The sequence below is a fragment of the Lithobates pipiens genome, unplaced genomic scaffold (genome assembly GCF_037356315.1).
Source record: "Lithobates pipiens isolate NorthernLeopardFrog02 unplaced genomic scaffold, aLitPip1_a1.2 Scaffold_18, whole genome shotgun sequence".
In the NCBI taxonomy this organism is placed as follows: Eukaryota; Metazoa; Chordata; class Amphibia; order Anura; family Ranidae; genus Lithobates; species Lithobates pipiens.
Window position 1 is genome coordinate 417,731,084 of NW_027507758.1, and position 20,357 is coordinate 417,751,440.

Here is a 20,357-nt window from a genome sequence, read left to right on the forward strand (position 1 = left end):
CTAGGCTGAATGTAGTTTTGTTGATGGAAAGGAATGCTGAAACCCCTGCGAGGGAAACCTATCTTTGTTTGTTTGACTTTCTTTTAATAAAAATGGGCAAACAAAGCCCTTAAAAAGAAGAACCAGCGAGTGGCGGTGTCCTTCAAGCTCTAAATTTGATGCTAATCCTTTACATGTGGTGGAGAAGTGCTGTGGGCACATTCTGAGATCCCTACAAGCAAGTAAGTTCATCTGTTATATGAACTGTGTTTTGGTACATGAGATTGCATAATTTGTATGCAGGTGAGGAGAATCTGCAAGTGAAAGTGTGCTGTTTGCAAGTCTTAAAGCACCTGAAAAGCACCTCTCAAGCCTCCCCAGTGTGAAAACACTGGGGCACTGCGCTTGCAGGACAAGAAAAAAAGTCCTGCAAGCAGCATCTTTGGGGTGGTGCAGGATTGGCGTATACACCTCTCCTAAACCACCCCTGCCAAATCAATAGGCATCGTTGCCGAAGCGCCTGCAAATCTCTTTGGCATCGGCTCTTTGCGGGCAGTTTTAACCCTTTTCTTGGCCGCTAGCGGGATTAAAAGCCCCTCACTAGCGGTCGAAAAGTGCCGCTGTAACGGCGGTAAAGTGGCGCTAAAACTAGTGGCGCTTTTTTCACTGACGCGTCCCGGGCCCCAGTGCAAAAGGGGTCTTAATATGGAAGACACATGGAGGACACAGGAGCCGCTGTCTGACCCGGTGCAAGGTCCCACAGCTCACCACAGTCACCCGCTGCCTGACCCACCACCGAGGGTAAGTGTCGGGCGGGGGGTGTCACAGTTGCAACTTTTCATGGGCAGGCACAGTGGCTGCATTTGATGGGCACAGCGAGTCTGCAATTGATGGGCACAGTGAGTCTGCAATTGATGTTTTTTTTCAGTATTTTTCTGAATTTTTCAGTTTGTTTGCGCCCTCCCAAAATTTTGAGCACCGCCTGCCACTAAAGGGGATGCCTATGTTCCGAAATGACAGTGTCTAAAGTGAGTCCATACACAGTGTTCTGCCCCACTTTAACCACTTCCCGACCAGCGCACGACGATGTACGTCGACAGCATGGCACGGGCAGGCATATTGGCGTACATGTACGTCCAATATTCGTTGCCGCCGTGCCATCGGGAGCGCGCCGCCGGCGGCGCGCTCCCGCGCTGGTCGGGACCCCCGTGAGTCCGGTCGCGGGACCCGCGGACTCGATCGCCGCGGGCATCCCCGCGATCGTCTCACGGAGCGGCGGAATGGAGGAAATGCTGTATAAACAACATTTTCTCATTCTGCCTAGCAACTAGTGACGCTGATCTCTGCTCCATGTGATTGGAGCAGAGATCAGTGTACACTAAATGAAAGCCCAACCCCCCCACAGTTAGTAACACACCCCTAGGAACACTTAACCCCTACACTGCCACCCACTGGTTAACCCTTTCACTGCCAGTGTCATTTACACAGGAATCACTGCATTTATATAGCAGTGATTACTGTATAAATGACAATGGTCCCAAAAATGTGTCAAAAATGTCCGATGGGTCCCCGACAATGTCGCAGTCACAATAAAAATCGCAGATCGCCGCCATTACTAGTAAAAAAAAAATAATAAAAAATTATTAATAAAAATGCTATAAAACTATCCCTATTTTGTAAACGCTATAACTTTTGCGCAAACCAATCAATAATCGCTTATTGCGATTTTTTTTTACCAAAATATGTAGAAGAATACGTATCGGCCTAAATTGAGGGAAAAAAATGTTTTTTTATATATTTTTGGGGGATATTTATTATAACAAAAAGTAAAAAATAATGCGTTTTTTTCAAAATTGTCGCTCTATTTTTGTTTATAGCGCAAAAAATAAAAACCGCAGGGGTGATCAAATACCACCAAAAGAAAGCTCTATTTGTGGGAAAAAAAGGACGTCAATTTTGTTTGGGAGCCACGTCGCACGGCCGCGCAATTGTCAGTTAAAGCGACGCAGTGCCGAATCGCAAAAAGTGGTCTGGTCTTTGACCAGCAAATTGGTCCGGTCTGAAAGTGGTTAATGTAATTTTTACGCCTTGTATTGAATTGCATTAAGTTATCATTTTTCTGTAGTATGCTGACATCTAGTGGCAGTTTTGGGCTGCTGCAACTTGTTTATCTAATTTGATTTTGGCATCTTCCTCTGTCCTCCCCTTCTGTTTAGTGCTAGTTGTTTAGTCCTATCTAGACCCTTTCTATTTCATCCAGTTAGTTATTGAACCAGACAGGGCTCAGGAAAGTCATTGTCTACCTACACTTATAAAGACTGGAAAAAAAATCCTCTGTACTGCAGTTAGCTGAAGTAAAATTGCATTGGATTCAACTTCTGTAAAGAGTTAAGCTGCCTGTGTATGGTGCCAAGCGATACACCATCTGGCTGGATTTGAGAATGTATATCAATGCAAAAAGCAGCATTTGAAGCACACTATGCTGTCATGGTGTAAATACACTGGGTCCTGAACACAAGTATCAGGTATGGTAGACCTGTATGTATCAGGAGTTGGTGATGGCTAGGGGGTGGGGGGGGGGGAGAGGTATACCATTCTGGCAGTGAGTACAGGGCTCCTCAAATGGAACACATGTCAAGTGACCTGACCCCCCAATGGGATTCGGGCATATGATTAAATCATCTGAACCATGCTACAACCATTAGAGATATACAAGGCCTTATGAAGTTCTGTAGTGGATCAGGAAAATGGTATAGCAGGGATACAATGAAAAAATAGAAAAATACCTACTCAATGTCTCAATCACCTAAAGGTGCACTGTCCTCCAAACCAGCATACATGAGACCACACCGCCTCAGTGTTCATCCATGCGGGGCGTATGTCCCTGTAGTCTGTGACGTCAGCGCATTTCGCTACGTTCAAGCAAGCTTTGTTAGGATAGCGTACCCACCCTCCTCGTGTCCTTAAATAAGGAACCATCTCATATAGGGGACCATCTACTAATTTTTCTCAAAGTGACACAGTATTAAACAAAAAGCTGGAGACTTCCATCTCATAGGAATGTATTGACCAGTAGGTTTATTGTGCACATTGCAAGGCAAACTAGCTAACATCCAACCCAAGATACCCTAGAGCTCATGCAATTAAATGTATGCATTTTCTCACCATAGGGCCAAAAAGAACATATAAAATTGCAGAATAAAATCCTGCAGGGGTGATAGTTTTAGAGGCAGAATATTATTCCTCCAAAAAGATTTTTTTTTTTTTGTGTTTTGTGTTTGTTTTATGGGTATGGTGTGGGCCTCACAGATACATTGTGTGTTACAACAAGAGATACATACTCTTTTTTATTGGTACACTTTTTCTAAATAAACATAAGCTTTTTACTCATACAAGTCTCGTTCCTTTCTGATTAAGCACTTGGTTGCTCTAGTTGGGATCTTCCTTCCGCTAGATCCAGATGTTCTTTTTGGTTTCATATAGCAGGGATACAAACCCACCATTTGTACGCACAGCAAGCAGACAGGATGCATCTGCCTGGTCTTTGGGCAATTCAGTATTGAAAAGGTGGCCCTGAATAGCCTTGTATTTCTGTATGGCCTAGCAGGGTGATGACTACGAGGGACAGCCGGGGAGCAGCCTAAAGACTGGAAAGTGACCAGTTTTACAAATTGATCCCCTTTTCCTTGTCACGGTGATTGTGGGATCAGAAGTGTGCAGCTTCCAGTGAAAGTCTTTTACCGTGTGTCTGTTCTGTTATTGTTGAGTTGAGAAGCAGTTGGAATTTGGTTTTGTGCTGACACAAGACAATTGTGTCCCAAGAAAACCCTTGTCTATTCCTGGAACTTTAAAGTGACCAGACCTGAATTTACTAAATTCTGCAATAGTAATATGACACTGCTACCCTCTTTTTGGCTAAACAGTACAACAATATGCGCACTTTTTTTTTTAAATAAAACACTTTAAAAATATGCATTGCTTAGGCAGAACATGCAAATATGCGTTGCTTAGGCAGAACATGCAGTCATCTCTGGTCAATGAAGTGTCAAAGACATATTAATCAATTCTGTAAGTACATCTGCCATCCATGGGACTGTGGATCAGCAATCTGCTTTCCTATGATCACAGACAGAACTGCAAGCTACTGAATTCAGCTTCTGTTTGTCTGCACTCAGCATGAATGTAAAGTAGTGAAATGGTTCTGAATATAAAGCAATGTGCAAAGGACTACTGATACTCATCTTGCATTCATACCCAGGTCTTCGTTTTTGGCATGTTTAAACCAGCAGCTTTTACTAACAACAAGATGGACCTTCTTATGTAATAACTTACTTTGATATACAGTGCCTTGAAAAAGTATTTGATATACAGTGCTTTGAAAAAGTATTTGATATACAGTGCCTTGAAAAAGCATTTGATATACAGTGCCTTGAAATTTCCCACATTTTGTCACGTTACAACTAAAAACGTAAATGTACTTTATTGGGATTTTATGTGATAGACCGGCACAAAGTAGCACATAATTGTGAATTGGAAGGAAAATTATAAATGTTTTTCAAATTTTGTTTACAAATAAGTATCTAAAAAGGGTGGCGTGCATTCATATTCAGCCCCCCTGAGTCAATACTTTGTAGAACCACCTTTCGCTCTACCAGCTTTTCACACCTAGAGTGACATTTTTGCCCAATATTCTTTGCAAACTAGCTCAAGCTCTGTCAGATTGTAAACAGCAATTTTCAAGTCTTGCCACAGATTCACAATTGGATTTAGGTCTGGACTTTGACTGGGCCATTCTAACACATGAATATGCTTTGATGTAAACTATTTCATTGTATCTCTGGCTGTATTTTTAGGGTCATTGTCCTGTTGGAAGGTAAATATCCGCCCCAGTCTCAAGTCTTTTGCAGACTCTAATGCCCTATGCACACGGTCAGAAATTCAGACGGAGAAGGTCCGATCGGATTATGTTGTTGGAAAATCCCATCATGTGTGGGCTCTATCTGACTTTTTCCGTCGGAAATTCAGACGGAAAAAGTTTGGAAGCTGGATCTAAAGTTTTTCTGACAACAAAATCCGATCAGACTTTTTCTGATCGTTTGTAGAGAATTCCGAAGGACACAGTGCCACGCATGGTCAGATTAAATTATGAGACCAAAGCTATCGGCTACTAGCCTCTACGTAGTCCCGTTGTATGCAAAAAATGTCACCTCGTTCCGAATGATTGGATTTTCCGACAACTTTGTCCGACCGTGTTATGCAACACAAGTTTCGGCCAAAATCCATCGGAAAAAATCTGACAGATTTTGTGGTCGGAATGTCCGACCGTGTGTACAGGGCATTACAGGTTTTCTTCTAAGATTGCCCTGTATTCGTGTCAGGGCTGGGCTCAGCCCTTCCTTCTCTGAGCTGGCCTCTCAGCTGTTGGATAATTGCCAGCTCCTATCTCTCCACAGTGACTCACCTTTTGATGACATTCCTTCTGGCTCCAGATCCTGCTTGCTGTTCCACTATGCTCATCTTTGGCTCCCTGAAGTTTTGGCTTCTCTGACTATCTGTACCGGTTCCTTAACTCTGGCTATGTTTTGAGTACGTTTACTCTGTTTACCTTTTTTTATTATTATTAAATAAGTGAGAGTTAACTGTACTTCTGTCTCAGTCTGATTCATGGTTTCTGACAATCTGGCTCCATTAATCTTCCCATCAACTCTGACCAGCTTCTCTGTCCCTGCTGAAGAAAAGCATTCCCACAACATGATGCTGCCACCAACATGTTTCACGGTGGGGATGGTGTGTTCAGGTTGATGTGCAGTGTTAGTTTTCTACCACACATACCGTGTTTCCCTGAAAATAAGCCGGGTCTTATATTAATTTTGGGTACAAAAAATACACAAGGGCTTATTTTCAGGGGATGTCTTAAAAAGTTCCCTGTCTTCTCCCCTTTGTCAGGTCAGGAGTAATTTTTTGGGGGAATTAAAATGTCAAAATACTATCTTAGTTAAAAAACCTTATACAATTCTGTGGTCTGCTTTATAGGGGGATTGTGCTGGTGTAGGGTGTGTGCCCCCATTTGTGGCAGTTTTATGAAACAAAATACTTTTTTTTTTTTTACGGCTCTGGGGCTCACATGATCTTCCTCAGCACTTACCCGGTCCGAGATCCCTGCTGACATTAGCCTGCTCTGAGAACTGCAGATGGAGGGCTGCAGCCGGGAGGAGCCGAGAAGGAGGAGCCGCAATCCCCGCTGACGTCAGCCTGCTGCAAGCACTAAAGTGGGAGGGGCCGTCAGCCAGGTGGAGAAGGAGAGGAGAAGATCTCTGGTGGTTATAAATGGGGTAATTTTACATGGTGCTGTTGCAGTGGGAGACACACTGCACCTGGCATCTCTTTCCAAAACAGATTACAGCTTCTTGCATTAACTTTACTAGGGCTTATTTTTGGGGTAGGGCTTATATTGCAGCCCTCTCTGATAAACAAGATAGGTCTTATATTCGAGGTAGGGCTTATTTTCAGGGAAACGCGGTAGCATTTTGCTTTTAGGCCAAAAAGTTAAATTTTGGCCTCATGTGACCAGAGCACCTTCTTCCACATGTTTGCTGTCTCCCCCACATGGCTTCTTGCAAACTGCCAAAGGGACATCTTATGGCTTTCTTTCAACAATGGCTTTCTTCTTGCCACTCTTCCATAAAGACCTGATTTGTGGAGTGCATGACTAATAATTGTCCTGTGGACAGATTCTCCCATCTGAGCTGTGGATCTCTGCAGCTCCTCCAGAGTTATCATTGGCCAATTGGCTTCTTCTCTGATTAATGCTCTCCTTGCCAGGCCTGTCAGTTTAGGTGGACAGCCATGTATGGGTAAGTTTACAGTTGTGAAAAGTGTTCCATGAGATGTTCAAAGCTTGGGATTTTTTTTAGAACCTAACCCTGCTTTAAACTTCTCCACAACTTTATTCCTGACCTGTCTGGTGTGTTCCTTGGCCTTCATGATGCTGTTTGTTTACTAAGATTCTCTAACAAACCTCTGAGGGCTTCACAAAACAGCTTTATTTATACTGAGATTAAATTACACACAGGTGGACTCTATTTACTAATTAGGTGACTTTTGTAAGCAATTGATTCCACTAGATTTTAGTTAGGGGTAAAGGGGCTGAATACAAATGCATGTCACACTTTTCAGATGCTCTTTTGTAAAAAAAAAAATATGAAAACCATTTATATTTTTCTTCTAATTCACCATATTGTGTCACTTTGTGTTGGTCTATCACAGGGATATACTATTAGCAGAACTCCAGCTGTTGCAAAACTACAAGTCCCATCATGCTCTGCCTCTGGGTGTCATGTTTGTGGCTGTCAGAGTCTTGATATGCCTCATGGAACTTGTAGTTCTGCAACAGCTGGAGGTCCGCTAATTGCATATCCCTACATAGAAACCCAATAAAATACATTTACCTTTGTTGTAACATGACAAAATGTGGAAAATATCAAGGGGTATAAATACTTTTTCAAGGCACTGGATACTTATTTATTTTAAAGAGTTAGTACATTCAAAAACTATTTTAGGTTATACATGGAGGCAGAGGCAGAGATTGTAGTCAATCAAACTGGACAAACACATATAATAAAATATTTACCTGGGCATAGGCAGAACAGCCAGGTAAGCTACAGATAAAATTATAGACATCCTGAGAAGTCCATTTACAAATATCTTGAATAGTTGGAATATCTTCTCTGTTCAGGAAGAGGCTGTGTGCTCCTGTTAAAATGTAATAATGATGGGCATTAATGAGGTTAAATGTAATTTTAAAGATTTCTATTGTTATACAAAATGTATTCAAGCTTGATTATGGCAAAACCTTTTTGTTGGTTTTGAAAAGTGGGGAAAGGGTAAAGAACTGTTTTATTGTCATCTATGATTCTAATAAGGACATTTAGTTTGACTGCCTGTTCCAGAGTAGGGATGGGCGAATCTATCTGGGTTCGACAAAACCCGTTTGAAATTTGCTGAACCTGGACTAGTTCCAAATATCATTGAACTCTGAGGGGAGAATTTCATAATCAAATTTAGACAATTTTTAGCTCTAATAGGCAAACTACTTTAAAAAAAAGCATGGGAAGCTAGGCACTGTTGTAAGAGACATATACCAATGCAAAAATGTTTCACCATTCAGAAGTGAAAGGGTCTTTTCATGTGACTTTGAGGGAAACAATGAAAGTACACAAATCCTTTAAGTAAGATGATTAGGGGGATGCCTTTAAATGATATGTAGTGTTATGGGATAGTATGATTTTCACAGGCAGTCTCAGCGATAGTGTACACTGGCAGCATATATTTGGATGTGGAATTGATATTTTTGTTTCACAATTAGCGTGGCTTACATACAGTAGCATCTCAATGTGATTTATTCCACTTTGAAAAATAGGATTGTAATAGGCTCGCTTTGACCAGCAGTTAGAAATTGGCCAGTAGTTCACTCATGATGTCCCTATTCTCACTGATGCAAAACTATCCCACCTCTAGCCTCTAGCCAATTTAAATATGTCATTAGAAATTAGAAGACCGCTGATAATATAGCAGTGTAAAATAAGTCAGCAGAAGGACTTTTTAAAGAGGGAGAATTGTTCAAATTGTACTAGAGAAAGAGAGCACAGGCAGGTGTTCTGGTCCTATACCACAGGCAGCTGTAGCAGTTACAGTCGGTGTATTGTGCCCCCTGCACAGTGTACATCTGAAGCTACCCCAATTGCTGAAAATGAAAACCTCAAAATACCAAACCTGTAACAGAAACCCACAATTTTTTAAGGCTCTAATGAAAAAAACAGCTTAAAAACGTATCACAAAAAACAATATAGCCTCTAAGTGACTGAAAACCCCAAAATAATACCCACTGAAACAAAAGCTCACTTTTTAAAAGGAAGCCTTGCTGCAAAAAAAAAAAAGGCAGTGTAACCTAAATTAAAGGCCTTATCAATATAGAATATTACATAACCCCTAATATAAATGATTGCCCAAAGAACTATCAATCACAAATTAAGTACAGTTCTCTAAATGACCCTGAACTTTCCTATGCAGTTTGTCATCTTTCCTTTTTCTTTCGCTACAGAATCCAGTTCACCGACATTATGGCTCCCTGTGCTCCTCCTTTTATAGTGAGGGGGATGGCTTATCCAAATGTAACCTTGTTGGCCTTTCTAAGGCCGCGTACACACGGGCGGACTGTTCGCCCAACTTTGTTTGTCAAACAGTTTCGGCAAACAGTCCGCTCAAAATTAGCATGGACGGACATGGCCACACACGGCACTTTTTTGAGCGGACTGTTTCAGCGAACTGTTTGCCAAACAGTTCGCTCAACTTTTGAAATGAAGGGACTCGCCCACGTAAGGCGGAGGCAAATCCGCCCATTTCGAGCGCGTGTACAGGTAGGCGGGGCCCGCGAAGGAGACGTCGCGGGCTCCGCCGCCTGGAATGGACTTAAAGGGGAACCCCAACGCCGAAAAAAATCGGCGTGGGGGTTCCCCCAAAGTCCACAACAGACCCTTGTCCGAGCACGCTACCCGGCCGGCCAGGAAAGGGGGGCGAGCGAGCGCGCCCCCCCTCCTGAGCCGTACCAGGCCGCGTGCCCTCAACATGGGGGGTGCCTTGGGGAAGGGGGGACCGCGCGGCCCCCCCACCCCAAAGCACCTTGTCCCCATGTTGATGAGGACAAGGGCCTCTTCCCGACAACCCTGGCCGTTGGTTGTCGGGGTCTGCGGGCGGGGGGCTTATCGGAATCCGGGAGCCCCCTTTAAGAAGGGGGCCCCTGGATACCGGCCCCCCACCCTATGTGAATGAGTATGGGGTACAATGTACCCCTACCCATTCACCTGTGAAATAAAGTACAAAAAAAAACACAACACAGAGAAAAAATATTTTATTGCACAGCTCCGGGGGTCTTCCGTCTTCGGGGGTCTTCTCGCCGGACTCCTCCGCTATCTTCGTGTAGCTCTTTTACTAGCGGAGGAGCCCGGCTTTCTTCCTCCCCGCCGCCGGCCTCTTCTCCCGACTTCGGGGGTCTTGTCCCCCTCTTCGGTTCTTCTGCCGGGCCACCGCGCCTTCTTGTAGCTCTTTTGCAGGCGGTGGCCCGGTCTTCTGTCGCCGCTGCCTTCCGTTCTTCTGTCGCCGCCTTCGGTTCTTCTGCCGGGCCACCGCGCCTTCTTGTAGCTCTTTTACAGGCGGTGGCCCGGTCTTCTGTCGCCGCTGTCGCTGTCGCCGTCGCCGCCTTCCGTTCTTCTTCTTCTTCTTGTTCTTCTTCTTCTTCTTCCCCAGGAGATGTTGACACGTCGCTCTCTCCGGCCGGAATGCCAGAGCCGCGCTGTGCGGTCACTTATATAGTGACAATGGGGCGGTGTCACATGGTATATGTCACATGGGTTGGTCACATGGGTTGATGTCACATGGGGACTATGACATCGTAGGGGGGCGGGGTCACCATGTGACCAACCCATGTGACATATACCATGTGACACCGCCCCATTGTCACTATATAAGTGACCGCACAGCGCGGCTCTGGCATTCCGGCCGGAGAGAGCGACGTGTCAACATCTCCTGGGGAAGAAGAAGAAGAAGAACAAGAAGAAGAAGAAGAACGGAAGGCGGCGACAGCGACAGAAGACCGGGCCACCGCCTGTAAAAGAGCTACAAGAAGGCGCGGTGGCCCGCAGAAGAACCGAAGGCGGCGACAGAAGAACGGAAGGCAGCGGCGACAGAAGACCGGGCCACCGCCTGCAAAAGAGCTACAAGAAGGCGCGGTGGCCCGGCAGAAGAACCGAAGAGGGGGACAAGACCCCCGAAGTCGGGAGAAGGGGCCGGCGGCGGGGAGGAAGAAAGCCGGGCTCCTCCGCTAGTAAAAGAGCTACACGAAGATAGCGGAGGAGTCCGGCGAGAAGACCCCCGAAGACGGAAGACCCCCGGAGCTGTGCAATAAAATATTTTTTCTCTGTGTTGTGTTTTTTTTTGTACTTTATTTCACAGGTGAATGGGTAGGGGTACATTGTACCCCATACTCATTCACATAGGGTGGGGGGCCGGTATCCGGGGGCCCCCTTCTTAAAGGGGGCTCCCGGATTCCGATAAGCCCCCCGCCCACAGACCCCGACAACCAACGGCCAGGGTTGTCGGGAAGAGGCCCTTGTCCTCATCAACATGGGGACAAGGTGCTTTGGGCACGCGGCCTGGTACGGCTCAGGAGGGGGGGCGCGCTCGCTCGCCCCCCTTTCCTGGCTGGCCGGGTAGCGTGCTCGGACAAGGGTCTGTTGTGGACTTTGGGGGAACCCCCACGCCGATTTTTTTCGGCGTTGGGGTTCCCCTTTAAGCCCATTCCAGGCGGCGGAGCCCGCGACGTCTCCGTCGCGGGCCCCGCCTACCTCGAAATGAGCAGACTTTCCTCCGAGCGGGAACAGTTTGCTCATTTCGAAAGTAGCCTACACACGGGCGGACTGTTCGCTCAAACACAGTTTCAGCGGACAGTTTTTCGGAATTTCCGAAAGACTTTGTCCGTCAAACTGTCCGCTGAAACTGTCCGCTGAAAGCCCACACACGAGCGGACTGTCCGCCCAAACACTGTTCAGCGGACAAGGTTGGGCGAACAGTCCGCCCGTGTGTACGCGGCCTAAGCCTGCTGGCCATATATGTCAAAGACCCATGCAGTGCAATGTGGTTTAAAAGAGTTCTCCCAGGTCACTCTGCACATAAATCCACTGGGAACCACAAATCTCAAACCCATAGCATTTGGCTCACACCTATGGCAGCAGCAAACCCTTTTCCAGAGACCACCATCAAAGACAGGAAGAGAGGAGAGATCTCTTGAGTGGAGAGACAGCTAAAACTGGCCTATTTTCTACCCCCCCCCCCCCCCCACCCTCCTATAATATTTTTTTTTTGTCTCTGACCTCACTGGAGAGATTTTCACTCTTTCTGTCGTCATGCTTCTCTCACTGGGGCAGGAAGTGAATAAAATCCTTCCCAACAGGAAAATCTACTTTAATTAAAGAGAAAGCCATCTTTCACGGTGTGGTTGTTAGAATAAAATGGACAGTCCTGTTAACCAAACTTCAATTTTCATATTGCCAGCAAACTATTCGATCTAAGATCTGACATTGTTAAAAACTTTTCTATCAAACCAACTCCAGACAGATATATACATGTAGCACTGAAAACAAAAAAGAGAAAGTGTCCCCGGAGTGGGGCTTTTTACCAGCGTATATTACCTGTAGAAGCTAATAGGTATAGATGTAAAAATAAATGCTGACATGTGGCAAAAAGCTAGTAATACAAATGTTTATTAGTAAAAAAGGAGGATTGAACAGGTGACACAATGGTCAGGAACTGAGCTCCACTATGTGAGTAAAAATGTATAGTGTTACATATATAGGCAAAAATACACATATACATACAATTGTAATGCTTGGACCATAATATCACTATAAATACAATAAAAAATAGATAATGTAGACCCTTTACGCGTTTCGACCCTCTCGGGGGTCTTCTTCAGAAGGTTATTATCTATTGTAAAGAAGAGGAGACAAGCATAAATATATATCAAGTGTAATGTATAAATAAATGCGGCGCTGCCTACAAAATAAAATATTTAAAGTGCAATATCCAAATATAACTAAAAGTGCAAAATGGAATCTATCTCACTAAATGAGAGAATGTGCCACAATAAAAAAATGAATATAGTGCATCTGCTATGCAATAAAATATATAATCATATACGTGCATATGTGATCAAAAAATGCATATATAAAATAAATTCTAAAACATGAAGTATGAAGTGAAAATACCAATCAAGTGACAATGTGTAAAATAACAATAATTAAAAGTGATTGTCCAATATAAACCATGCATATAATTAGTAACTATAAAGCAAAGTCCATGCAAAAATTATTGAAGTGATTTCCAATAGGTGACAATCCACTGCAAACTTCAGTGCAAACTTCAGTGCCCAATTCGTGCACCACCTGTTTCCCCCAGCCTCTCACCTCCAATAAATGGCAAAAGAGCGCTGTATATAATCAGATGTTGCTGAATCCTTATCCATCCAGCCTCAATTGTATACCGCTGTTTTGAAAAAGTCACGAGGTGTGACGCAACGCGTCAGGGAAGGAGCTAGGTGTCGCACAAATCACTTCCGGTCACGGCCGAGACCGGAAGTCCGTGGCTGCTGTGTGTTAGCTGTCATTAACTTATATGTAAGTGTGGATATATTTTTTATTAAAGCAGTTATATATTACTACACATGAGAGCCCCCCTTGTTTTCTTCCATTTTATGTATACCATCAATGCCAACTGGATGTATTTGGAGAAAGTGGGAGAGAAATAATTATACATACACAGCGGTATATAGCGGTATACATACAGCGGTATACAATTGAGGCTGGATGGATAAGGATTCAGCAACATCTGATTATATACAGCGCTCTTTTGCCATTTATTGGAGGTGAGAGGTTGGGGGAAACAGGTGGTGCACGAATTGGGCACTGAAGTTTGCACTGAAGTTTGCAGTGGATTGTCACCTATTGGAAATCACTTCAATAATTTTTGCATGGACTTTGCTTTATAGTTACTAATTATATGCATGGTTTATATTGGACAATCACTTTTAATTATTGTTATTTTACACATTGTCACTTGATTGGTATTTTCACTTCATACTTCATGTTTTTGAATTTATTTTATATATGCATTTCTTGATCACATATGCACGTATATGATTATATATTTTATTGCATAGCAGATGCACTATATTCATTTTTTTATTGTGACACATTCTCTCATTTAGTGAGATAGATTCCATTTTGCACTTTTAGTTATATTTGGATATTGCACTTTAAATATTTTATTTTGTAGGCAGCGCCGCATTTATTTATACATTACACTTGATATATTTTTGGTGTTGAGATCACCATTTCGTGCTGGCTGCTTCCTCAATATATTCTATTATCTTTAGTTATCTAGATAGTAGGTAGGTGGAGCGCATTAGTACTTTCCATTATACATAAATATATATCCATACATGGTACACTGTACTGTACTGGAAATAGTCTGCTGTAAGCAGAATATACATCAAACATTGTATGGTTACACAATTAGCGGTCAAGTAGTATATATTGCAAAACTAAATACCTATATCATTCACATAGGGGATCCTCTTTAAAAGACAGAACTAGACTCCGTCACTTCTCCCATATCCTTCATAGATGTGCCAAACTTGTGTAGATGGAAATAGTCGCTAACTCCACCAAAAAGGGAGAGCAAGGGAACTGGGTCCAAGGGATAGATAGCTTGCAGGGGATCACATCCCTATTGCTACCTCCAATATAGAATAGTGGAGGAGAGTATAGGTATGGGTAAACAAAGTTTAGGAGGGGAGCAACCTACAAAAAAAGAAAAAGTGTAAAATGTATATGTATATGAAAAGCCCTATTTGGGAACTATCACCTCTATATAGAGAGATAGAAAATATACCCACATATAGTGTCAAGGGTATATGTATATAGCGGTAAGTCCTACTATTTCAATATAGGATGCTGCACACGATTAAAATATAAGCAAGTGCATGCCCGAGAGGAAACTAACACCAGCAAAGGGCACCACATGAGAAAAAGAGAAAAAGAAAAAGAGAAAGAGAAAATTAGTGAAAAAGGTAAAATGAACACAAAACGTGTGCAGAGTCAAACATAACACAGCATGACTGTGGTGAAAATGAAGAAAAGTGGAATAAAAGTGCAATAGTGTTGCAAAATCCAACATGCCCCAGCATGACACCAGTGATACTGGAATTGAACAGTATATGTATACCTGTAGGCAATTTCAAGTAAGTCCACGTTAAATAGCGGGGCCCAAAGAGGGCAATGTGATAATAATAGTAAAGTGATTAAAAGTGGTAGACTTTACAATGAATCCCCTCACATTCGTATGTTATCATAAGACAGGAAGGGCCTTATATCTGCAAATAAACAAGAGATAATGTTACACTCCTGCTAGCAGAGCTATATATAGTGCCAGGACATACTGGATAACACTGACTGGTATAGGATTATTCCTACCAGGGTAATACTGACTTATCATCAACAATTCTATGAATTGATAGATAAGGCACTACAAATGGGTAGTATTACCAGAGACCAGCATCTTTTCATTAACACCAAGTTTCCCACGAAAGCTACTTTCTACTGTCTTCCCAAAATTCACAAAAATCCATCTCATCCGCCTGGTAGACCCATAATTTCGGGTAGGGGGGGGGATAACTGAAAATCTTAGCAAGTTAATTGACTCCTTTTTGCAACCCCTTGTGATGGAGATGCCGTCATTTGTCAAGGATACTATACATCTATTGCAGATCCTTGACAGTGACGCTACCGACCAATGCTTGGCTAGTAGCAATTGATGTAGAATCCCTTTATAGCTCGATACCCCACACCAAGGGGATTGCAGCTATACGTAACATCTTACAACACAGGGAGTTGTATGACCAGACCTTGAGTGACTTCATCATTCAGGGACTGGAGTACATTTTACATCACAACTATTTTGTATTCAATAACTCCCACTACCTCCAGGTGCAGGGCGTGGCCATGGGCACATGTTGTGCCCCGGCCTACGCCAATCTGTACCTGGGGGAGTGGGAGGAATCCCTCCTATCTGACGCGAGACTCGTCGATTCTACGCGCCACATTCGCCTGTGGCGGTGGTATATCGACGACATTCTCGTCATATGGGAGGGTACGGAGGATCAGTTGCTTAAATTTGTATCCCAAATTAATGTAAATGAATATAATTTAAAATTTACCATGTCATACAATTACCATCTGATCACTTTTTTGGACATAAAAATTGTCCGCTCTCCCACTAATTCAATCTTTACCACCTTGTACCGCAAAAGTACCGCAGGGTATACTATACTCCATGCAGACAGCTTCCATCCAACAAATTTAAAAAAGTCCATACCCTATGGCCAATACCTGCGGTTGCGCAGGAACTGTTCGGATGATGCCCTTTTTAGGGTTGAAGCTGCCCAATTACAGACAAGACTCCTAGCCCGTGGCTATAGTCGATCATGTCTGCGCAAGGCGTATAATCGGTCATTAGTCCAATCTCGCAATAGTCTCTTGCACCCTGGGGCAGCGAGAGATGACCCTGGCATGCATATTGCCAGGATCATCCTTCGTTTTTCTAGACAACACGCTCCGATCCGTCATATCATCCAGAAACACTGGTCTATTTTGAAAGATGACCACAAAATTGGTAAATTAGTTTCGAGACATCCTTCAATTACCTACAGACGCGCCACCTCTTTTCGCGATAAATTGGTACAAAGTGAATATAGAGATGAAGCAAAGCGAGCAGGGCACTGCTCAGTATTGGGTTCATTTCCCTGTGGGCATTGCTCTGCTTGTAAGTACATTAAACGAGACAAAATCTTTTGTCTTCCGTATGGCCGAACATTCCGCCCGTCTCACTTTGTTAATTGTCAGACACGTGGGGTCGTGTACCTCATGGAGTGTGAGTGTGGGGCGTACTACGTAGGGAAAACTAAGTTGGAACTATACAAAAGGATAGCCAAACATGCTTATCACATGGAGATTGGTAATTTCTATGTGCCCCTTGGACGACATGTGGTAACCACACATGATTACAAGATGCCTGTAATCTCCTTCGTGGCTCTAGATCGTATACACATCCCGATTCGAGGAGGAGACTGGAATAAGGCCCTTCTCCAACTCGAACAGAGATGGATCTTTAAACTAAATGCTACCATCTCCCCAGGCCTTAATGAAGCCATATCATTCGCTCCATTCTTAAAGGGATTCACTTCAGGCAAAACACAATAACGTATTGTGAGCTTGCCACATGTCCCCTACGTTCCCCTTTAAATATGAATACCTTTCCGCTGTGCCTTGGTCTTTAGTCCTTTGTATATTGATATGTATTTTCGTTTTATTTGTAGCCCTTCGGGCATTTACATAGTTGACATATTACACATGTGCATGTGTTTATATATACACAGGTGTTTTATTAATTGCTTATTGGAACAGTTACACTGTACCTTTATTTGTTCTTTTCTGCACCTGATGGGTATATATGCGCATATCTGTGATGTGATAACGTAGTACATAAGTTTTTACCTCCTGACTATTAGTCTGCCATATTCTGTATATCAACCAGTAGATTTTCTTATGTATGCCCAGATTACCTGTAAATGATATGTCCACTATGAAATGTCTTCGTTTATATTTTTTATTTCTGACATGTTGTTATTAAAATGTTTTTCTTTATATTTTTTCATACATTGTATGACGGAAAGCCCGGATGCATTTCCCCTCTTCCTCCACTAGATGGTGCCATTCGAGGTTACTTTTCGTTTCCTTGTTGCTGCTTATTGGGCAGACTCCTTGGGTATGGCTTCCCGACCAGAAGAGGGGAGCGGCATCGGCGCGCGCATGCCTCTCCCCATCCTGTCCCGGGATATGTGCGGGTAGGTACCACCCGTCCTCCCGGGACAATGTATCTGGTCGGCGGCATTCCTGAACGGTACCGGACTAGGCACCTCACTGCGCATGCGCGTCATACGCGTGCGACGCGACGTGCCGACATCACGCTGGTGCGACGCTACCGTGTACCTTCCCGCCATGTTGGGAAGGTCATTTCCGGAACGCCGAGGGGACCACATCCGGTCGGCCGATATGGCGACCAATAGGGTTATGGCGCAACAGGCGGAATTCATCACTGAGGAACTAACCCAATTCAGGTAATTAAACTACACACGGGGTATTTATACCCCACTTTCCTACACTGGCAATTCACTCCGCCAACTACAGGATAGCACTTGTATTGTTTTTACACGTTGGGGTAAGTCACTGGGTTTCTCTACTTAATGCTTCACCACATTCTTCTCATTGCACTATATATAGCTCTGCTAGCAGGAGTGTAACATTATCTCTTGTTTATTTGCAGATATAAGGCCCTTCCTGTCTTATGATAACATACGAATGTGAGGGGATTCATTGTAAAGTCTACCACTTTTAATCACTTTACTATTATTATCACATTGCCCTCTTTGGGCCCCGCTATTTAACGTGGACTTACTTGAAATTGCCTACAGGTATACATATACTGTTCAATTCCAGTATCACTGGTGTCATGCTGGGGCATGTTGGATTTTGCAACACTATTGCACTTTTATTCCACTTTTCTTCATTTTCACCACAGTCATGCTGTGTTATGTTTGACTCGTTTGACACGTTTTGTGTTCATTTTACCTTTTTCACTCATTTTCTCTTTCTCTTTTTCTTTTTCTCTTTTTCTCACGTGGTGCCCTTTGCTGGTGTTAGTTTCCTCTCGGGCATGCACTTGCTTATATTTTAATCTTGTGCAGCATCCTATATTGAAATAGTAGGACTTACCGCTATATACATATATCCTTGACACTATATGTGGGTATATTTTCTATCTCTCTATATAGAGGTGATAGTTCCCAAATAGGGCTTTTCATATACATATACATTTTACACTTTTTCTTTTTTTGTAGGTTGCTCCCCTCCTAACCTTTGTTTACCCATACCTATACTCTCCTCCACTATTCTATATTGGAGGTAGCAATAGGGATGTGATCCCCTGCAAGCTATCTATCCCTTGGACCCAGTTCCCTTGCTCTCCCTTTTTGGTGGAGTTAGCGACTATTTCCATCTACACAAGTTTGGCACATCTATGAAGGATATGGGAGAAGTTACGGAGTCTAGTTCTGTCTTTTAAAGAGGATCCCCTATGTGAATGATATAGGTATTTATTTTTGCAATATATACTACTTGACCGCTAATTGTGTAACCATACAATGTTTGATGTATATTCTGCTTACAGCAGACTATTTCCAGTACAGTACAGTGTACCATGTATGGATATATATTTATGCTTGTCTCCCCTTCTTTACAATAGATAATAACCTTCTGAAGAAGACCCCGAGAGGGTCGAAACGCGTAAAGGGTCTACATTATCTATTTTTTATTGTATTTATAGTGATTTTATGGTCCAAGCATTACAATTGTATGTATATGTGTATTTTTGCCTATATATGTAACACTATACATTTTTACTCACATAGTGGAGCTCAGTTCCTGACCATTGTGTCACCTGTTCAATCCTCCTTTTTTACTAATAAACATTTGTATTACTAGCTTTTTGCCACATGTCAGCATTTATTTTTACATCTATACCTATTAGCTTCTACAGGTAATATACGCTGGTAAAAAGCCCCACTCCGGGGACACTTTCTCTTTTTTGTTTTCAATATACCAGGGGTGATCAGCGCCCTCTGACCCTGTATTGGGGTGTTACCGTCCATTTTTTTCTAATATATGTAGCACTAACCCCCGAAGGCCCAGTAAATTGAGACTGACAATAGATCCATTTGAATGGATTTTATTTGCAAAAACTCAAACCATTGAACAGTCTTTCAACTTGGGATCAGAGGGTTGGAAAGGAAAGTTCAGGTACTCTCAATGTCAAAGTCCAAAAATGTTAAAGAACTTGCTTACTTTCACTGCATCCAGAGAATAGCCATTCTCAGCTGGATGAACATTCAGATTGGACAGTCCCTCTCTCACAAGGCCTAGCAGCCAACCAGGTGCTTACTCAGGAACAAAATCTTTATCACCGACGTTGTTGCAGAACACGTAGGGAAACTAAGCTGCAGGACACTCGTAGGATACCTGGATCTTTCAGCCATCTTGGCGATATCCACATGACTGGATTCTCTCGGTTACTTTAGCCCTTCCAGGCTCTTGTTAAGAAAACCAACCCATACGTGGTGTTCTTTTAAAGAGTCCTCCCCTGGAATGCTCAAAGTTCAATGGGTCTCTCCCGAACTGGAGACAGCACCCATCCACCTTGGAATCCTACCTTAGTTCCCTTGCCTTGGGCTAGCCAGCTCTGAGGTACCAAAGTCGGGTGGATCCGCACCCCAGGCCATAGCCTTCCTGAGGGCTGGTCAGGAGGACCAGGACCATGTAATCAGCACAGCATACTGGACCGGAACCCCAAAAACCACGTGACATCCACATCTTAAATACCCTCTCCCAGAGGGCACAGAGGGAGGGCCACGCCCACTGACATGACTCCAAGAGAGAGTAAATTAAACACCCAACTAGACCATAGTTCCACGCCTGCCACCAGAGACAGCGCCCCCCTGTGGCCAGGCTGAACATCTACAGCCCAGTTAGACTGACACAGAAGTCAAATTTAGGCAAATGGACCCAAACCAAACTGTAGTTTGGGTAAAGTTAAATTTTGAAAAACACATAGCGTGTGCTCTTCAGGAGCCCACCGCTGCATACACTATTTAAATT

General features: G+C 43.4%; 1 protein-coding gene across 1 annotated transcript in view; it reads right to left on the reverse strand.

Annotated features, from left to right (window-relative positions):
• The window catches only part of SAMD7 (sterile alpha motif domain containing 7), a 120,374-nt gene that overhangs the window by 13,594 nt on the left and 86,423 nt on the right, over positions 1-20,357 (reverse strand). The window contains exon 7 of the mRNA XM_077488008.1: positions 7,610-7,731. Coding sequence (XP_077344134.1) covers positions 7,610-7,731 — 122 coding nt within the window. The remainder of the gene's footprint in view (positions 1-7,609; positions 7,732-20,357) is intronic.